Below are 6,825 nucleotides of genomic sequence, written 5' to 3' on the forward strand. Positions count from 1 at the left end.
ATTATTGAGAAATTTTGTTTATCCAATTTTACTAGTTTTAAAGCTCTTGAAAAATATTTGAAATTTTTTAGTAGGTTTATTTTCAGTTACATAAAAATAAAGTAGAAATTTTCACGAGTTCGTAGCAATTTTCGGTGATTTTTTCGGATTCTCCAGCTATTTTTAATGACTTTTTTAAATTTGAGTAGAAATTACATTAGTTTGGACACATGTCGTGTTATTATTGGTCCGTATGCATTACTTGGTGACCAGGGACAGCAGCCCTACGTGTTGCAAGTGGGAATATGTATATTAGATGCTTGACATATGGCAAATAATGAAGGAGAGATCAATTAGATCAAGAAACGTGGCACCCATGTGTTGAAAATTTAGGGATGCCTTGACAAGTGTCATTCATACATAAACCAATGAATGTCGGTTTAACCGACCCTATAAATAGGCCGACCCGCTTAAGCTATTTTCCCCACAATTTTCGGAGAGTTTCTCTCTCCTACATTTCTCTCGTTCCATTTTCTCTCTCTAGAATTTATTTTTATCCTAGCTTTTAAACCGTATGTCCGATTTAGGATCCGTTTTCTTCTAAGAATTCGTCTCAACGAGCTCTTTCTATTGGTGGAAAGAAAATCAGATTTGGTGAAATTATTTTTTTCGACCCAGAAGACTTGATTTTATTTTGTATTGCCAAATCAGTTGACTAGAGAACCTGGAGTTCCTGAACTTAAATTCCTTTCCTCATTATTCAATTCCACTTCGCTGCGAGAGTTGGTTCTGACTGAAAATCCTCTAAATGGCATCATACCCAATTCCTTTGGAAATGTTTCTTCCCTTCAGCACATTTCAGCAATTTCGTGCCAGATAAAGGGTCACATTCCCACAAAATTCATTCCTTGAAAAGTTTAATCTACCTTAAATTTGTGGACAACAATATAAGTGGAAAAATACCACCACAGATTGGAGGACTGGAGAGGTTACAAAGGTTGTATCTGAGCTTTAACAGAATTGAAGGATCCATTCCATATGGGATCTGTCATCTGCAGAACCTTGGAGAACTATCACTAGAGAATAACAAAATCTCTGGATTGATCCCAAATTGCATTGGAAACCTCAGCCGCACCCTTCAAATATTTCTCCTAAATTCCAACCAAATGACATCCTTGATACCAATGAATTTATGGAACTTGGAAAATCTCTTGGTGTTAAATTTGGCATCCAATTCTTTCAGTGGAGACATACCTACCACTTTGACAAAGTCGATTTCCATTGAAGTGATTGATTTATCTTATAACCAAATTACTGGTAATATTTCAAGCATCATAGCAGCATCCCAAAGCCTAGCTTACCTTGATTTGTCAAAGAACTGGTTTATAGGATCCATTCCACCGAGCTGTGGTGATCTGAAAGGGTTATCTGGAGTCTGGACCTATCATACAATAACCTGTCTGGTGCAATACCAAAGTCTCTTGAAACTCTCAAATTTCTCGAGTATTTGAATCTCTCTTTCAATGATCTCTTTGGAGAGATTCCTTCTGGTGGACCATTTGTAAACTTTAGTTCCCGATCATTTTTGGAGAATAAAGCACTTTGTGGGAGACCAAAGTATGGAGTTCCACCTTGTATGACTCAAAAATCAAAGACGACACATCCTGTGCTCACATATGTTCTTCCTAGCATTGCATCGACAGTGATTCTGATAGCCCTCATTTATATGATCACATGGTATAGAAAAAGAAAGAGAGGCAAGAGTACAACAGTTGAACAGCTTACAACAGTGGAGCATAGTAGGATATCATATCAAGAACTCCGTCGCGCTACAAATGACTTTTGTGAAAGCAACTTTCTTGGAGGGGGAAGTTTTGGCTCGGTGTACAAGGGGATACTGTCTAATGGGACTACTATTGCTGTCAAAATTCTTAAGCTGGAAATGGAGGGTGCTGTAAAAAGTTTTGATGCAGAATGCAAGGTGTGGCGAACAATCCGTCATAGGAATCTTGTAAAGATTATAACTACATGTTCCAGCCCTGAGGTCACAGCTTTGGTGCTGCAGTACATGTCTAATGGCAGTCTTGAGAAGTGGTTATACTCTCACAACTACTGTCTCAGTATTCTGCAAAGAGTGAGCATGTTGATCGATATTGCATCTGCTTTGGAATATCTCCATCATGGTCAAGCAGAAGCAGTGGTGCACTGTGATGTGAAGCCTGGGAATATCCTTCTTGATGAAGTCATGGTTGCACATGTTGCAGACTTCGGTCTTGCAAAAATTTTAGCAAAATACAAAGAGGAAACACAGACAAGAACCATCGGCACTCTGGGCTACGTAGCACCAGGTAACTCCAAGTATTTACTTTTGTTTATTGCTACATGATAAAACTAATTGCAGTTAGTTCATGGAGAATAACAACCATAGAAGTTTGTCTTATGTCCAAGTCTTAATCCATGAATTGACAAACCCTAATTAGGTGCATTATTATGGCATTAAAGATAGATCAGATAAATTATCTGATCAGTGAAAGATAAGTATGGTTTCTTGCAGCTAATTATCTTTTTTTTTTTTTTTGGCCCTGGCCCCGAGAATGTTTTATCAAACAGGATGTTAATAAGTCAAGTATTCATAGCGTTTCTTAAGGCTATCGACACGTTTAACATAGAATTTAGAGTTCTATGGAAACATGTTGCAAATATTGCAGAGTACTTGATAGTTTATACTTGATACTTGGCAGTGAACTGAATACTAATATTGCAATTGCTTTATAATTGATGCTTGTCAATAGAGTATGGTTCCGCAGGAAAAGTGTCCAAAAAGGGTGATGTCTATAGCTTTTGGATAATGCTGCTGGAAATAATGGCGAGAAAGAAACCCACTGATGAAATGTTTGCCGGAGAAGTTACTTTGAGGCAATATTGGATAAATGTCTCTATCCCTGATAATGTTCTGGAAGTGGTGGATGCTGGCTTATTGAGCATAGAAGAGGGAAGAGACATGAATGCCACAGAAAGTATCCTAGTGTCCATCCTCGAAATAGGCTTGACATGTTCGGAAGAAGTAGCAGAGGATAGAATGGACATTAAGGATGTGGTGCCCAAGCTCAAGAAAATAAAATTGGCACTACAACATTGAGTCAGATCGAGGTGTACTTTAATATCCAGAGTTTAGCCTTGGTTTTTTTTTGTTTGCACAACTTTGTTATTTCTCAGTCTTTCCTATACATAAGTTGGTTGGTGTGTTCAATGTCAGTAATTATTTCCATAGTCTGACTGCCTCAATAACAAAATTGAAATCATTCTCGAGGACCGGATAATCACTGTAACAAAAGTTAATCTATCCGCGTTCTTTTGTCTTTTGTCTCTGAGGCATTTCAGCAAGCACATTGTAGCCAAAATGGTTAATACACTGACCTGATTACATAGTTGGTAAAAACATCCATGCAGTTGGTCTTGAAATCTGTGTTAGTGTGAGTCATCGTTCCCTATTAGGAATAGACTACAAGGGAATATATTGTTGTAATTACTTACCTTGTATATGTTGTGTAGTACGGTTGTACACAATAGGTGTAGTACGTTGTAGTACGATTGTCATCTGTTTATATACACCACAGAATGGGTGTAATAATATATCAGAAAATTCATTCTCAATCTTGTTATATTTGACTTGGTATCAGAGCAAAGATCTGAAAGGACTTTGTCTCTTTGTTTTAATTTCAGTTTTTTCCAAATTTGAGGAGTTAGAATCCATTGTTAGGGTTTATTCACCTCTTAACGACGTTACTATCATCGTCGTTTGTCTGCTAGGCGTCCGTCAAAGAACGACCAGTGTCTTCTTCTTTGACTTCGGCGACAACATCTCCAGATTGGGTTCGCATCAGATCCAGCAACAGACCCAACCACCTTGGTCATCAGACCCGATCATTCTGCATTAGACCCGATTATCTTCTCCATCATAATCGTCGTGCTCCCAGACCCGCCGATTTCCAGATCATCGTCGGCCTTCCCATTGCTCAGAATCGTCACGTGCTCAGACCTGCAGGTTTCCAGGCCGGCTCCTTGTGATCGATCATCCTCGGCCAGCCGCCTTCAACCGACGTTGACCTCGTCAGGCCGACGTCGTCTGCTAATTTCCAGCTCGTCTCCATCTCTTCTTGCAACCAGTAGAAGCTCCAGTTCCCGTCCCATCTCGGTTCTTCACTCCGGCGTCGCCCAGATCATTCCGACGACGTTACCCAGTCCCCGGCCTGTTACCCAGTTCCCGGCGAAGTTGCAAGGCCCCAGATCGCTGGTTCTCTAGTCGCACCCACTGGCGCGTCCCATCTCGGTTCTTCACTCCGGCGTCGCCCAGATCATTCCGACGACGTTACCCAGTCCCCGGCCTGTTACCCAGTTCCCGGCGAAGTTGCAAGGCCCCAAATCGCTGGTTCTCTAGTCGCACCCACTGCTTCTGATTCAACCCACTGTTTCTGATTCAACCCGTGCAACAGGTCTCCAAAAAAAAAAAAAAAAAAAAAAAAAGGTCACTTCAAGTTCTGTTACTATTATTGTTTGAATTCTTCTATTCTTTTTATTCGATTATTCCGCTGCGTCTTATTATTGCAATGGGAGGTGATAACAGTAAAGGTCAGAGTTCCAAGGTCAATGATGTCCAGAAGGTTAAGATGTCTGTGCGAAGTTCAGATGGAGGTTCTTTTGGGGATTGTGGTAAGATTGGTATGGCTTTAAAAGTTTCTAACTTTGTTGGTTCGGATACATGGATTATTGATTCTGGTGCTTCCGATCATATGACTTATGATAAATCGTATTTTACTAACTTATCTTCCCCACCAGTGTCCTATGTCACCAATGCCAATGGTGAGGCTTTTCCTGTGTTAGGGTCCGGGTCAGTGCGTATTACTCCCACTTTAGAGCTTCATAATGTGTTATATGTACCTGATTTGTCTCATCACTTGATATCTGTTCCACAGTTGAATACTGAGTCTAAATGCTCCGTAACCTTTTATCCTATGTATGTGATTTTTCAGGATCTTCTCACCAGGGAGGTGGTCGGTCGGGGGTATCTGAGGGGCAGGTTGTTTCATTTGGATCAGACATACGCGGGAGAGAAACCAAGAGCACAGTCCCGAGTCGCTTTGACTTCGAATTCTGATAAGATAAGTGAAATTTGGTTGTGGCATCGCCGTTTAGGGCATCCTTCTTTTAGTCTTATGAAAACAACCATGCCTACTCTGTTTATTGGTGTGAATGAGTCTGCTTTACGTTGTGAAACATGTGTTTTGGCCAAGAGTCATCGTGCTACTTATCCTCCTAGAGTGTCTAATAAAAGTGTTATTCCTTTTGAGTTGATTCATTCTGATGTTTGGGGACCTTCTAGAGAGCCCACTGTATCGGGTATGAGATATTTTGTGTTGTTTATTGATGATTGTACGAGATTGTCATGGGTTGCCCTTCTTAAAACCAAAGATGAAGTCTTTCCAGCTTTCCGAACTTTTCGTACTCTTGTTCAAACACAGTACCATAGCACCATTAAAGTCCTTCGTTCTGACAATGGAGGGGAATATGTTAATCATGTTTTCCAAGAGTTTTTTAACACCCATGGGATTGTTCACCAAACCACATGTCCACAAACACCTGAACAAAATGGAGTGTCTGAAAGGAAAAACCGTCATTTACTTGATATGGCTCGTGCCCTTCTCTTTAGTGCCCATATGCCTAAGTATCTTTGGGGTGATGCTGTATATGCTTCCTCCCATCTTATCAATCGTCTTCCCTCTAGTATCCTTCAGGGAAAAATTCCATTTGAGGTTCTTGCATCTCATGTCTCCTTACCTTCATTTCATAATCTTCCAGCTCGTGTCTTTGGTTGTGTTGCTTTTGTCCATGTTCCTAAGAACCAGAGGTCTAAATTGGATGCCCGGGCACTTAAGTGTGTGTTTGTTGGCTACGGAGGGTATCAGAAAGGGTACAAGTGCTTTCATCCACCTACCAGGAAGTACTATGTCACTATGGATGTTACTTTCTTTGAGGACATGAGTTATTTTACCTCTTCAGATACAGCTCTTCAGGGGGAGAATTCATTTTTTGAAGAGCTGTATCATGGAGAGGGGGAGGAATCAGAAGCAGGAGAAGAAGCAGGTGGTATTTTGACTGATCCAATTGAGACCATTAGCGCGCCGCCAGAAGTAGAAACTCCAAACATCCAAGCACAAGTTTCTATGGCTGAAAATGATGTTGAAGATACAACTCCAAACATCCAAGCACCAGTCTCTATGGCCGGAAATGATATTGAAGACACAACTGTCACTCCTACCGTTGCTTCTACCCCTGACCCACAACTTCCTGGTACTGAAGATCACTCATTTGAGGTATGTCCACCCACTAGTACTGGTAGTAATGAGTCTAATGTTGGGCAATATGTGTTACCAAATAGGACCACTCGGGGTCAATCAGCCAAAAGATATGAACCTACCCTTACTGCCAAATCAAAATACCCAGTAGCCAATTATATGTCCACTAGGAAGTTATCTAAGTCATATGAATCATTTGTGAATCAAATATCTGTTGTATCAGTACCTAACAAAGTGCAGGATGCATTGGGGGATCCAAAGTGGAGGAAGGCAATGGAGGAAGAGATGGAGGCGTTGCAGAAGAGCAATACTTGGCAACTTGTGCCTCCACCACAAGGCAAGAAGGCTGTAGGTTGTCGTTGGGTATTTACAGTGAAGCATAATGCAGATGGATCAGTGAATCGGTACAAAGCACGCCTTGTAGCAAAGGGGTTTACTCAGACGTATGGTATAGACTACGATGAAACGTTTGCTCCTGTTGCCAAGATGAACA

The 6,825-nt window shown here is 40.9% G+C and overlaps 1 protein-coding gene across 1 annotated transcript; it reads left to right on the forward strand.

The window, feature by feature from the left end:
• The first annotated feature begins 514 nt into the window (after nt 1–514).
• Nucleotides 515–3,416, forward strand: LOC112200607 (probable LRR receptor-like serine/threonine-protein kinase At3g47570). Its single transcript, XM_024341634.2, has 2 exons — nt 515–2,327; nt 2,772–3,416. Exons 1-2 carry the CDS (start codon nt 1,616–1,618, stop codon nt 3,116–3,118), a joined length of 1,059 nt encoding a protein of 352 aa, XP_024197402.1. The 5' UTR covers nt 515–1,615; the 3' UTR covers nt 3,119–3,416.
• Nucleotides 3,417–6,825: the final 3,409 nt, after the last annotated feature.

The sequence above is a fragment of the Rosa chinensis genome, chromosome 4 (genome assembly GCF_002994745.2).
Source record: "Rosa chinensis cultivar Old Blush chromosome 4, RchiOBHm-V2, whole genome shotgun sequence".
Taxonomy (NCBI): domain Eukaryota; kingdom Viridiplantae; phylum Streptophyta; class Magnoliopsida; order Rosales; family Rosaceae; genus Rosa; species Rosa chinensis.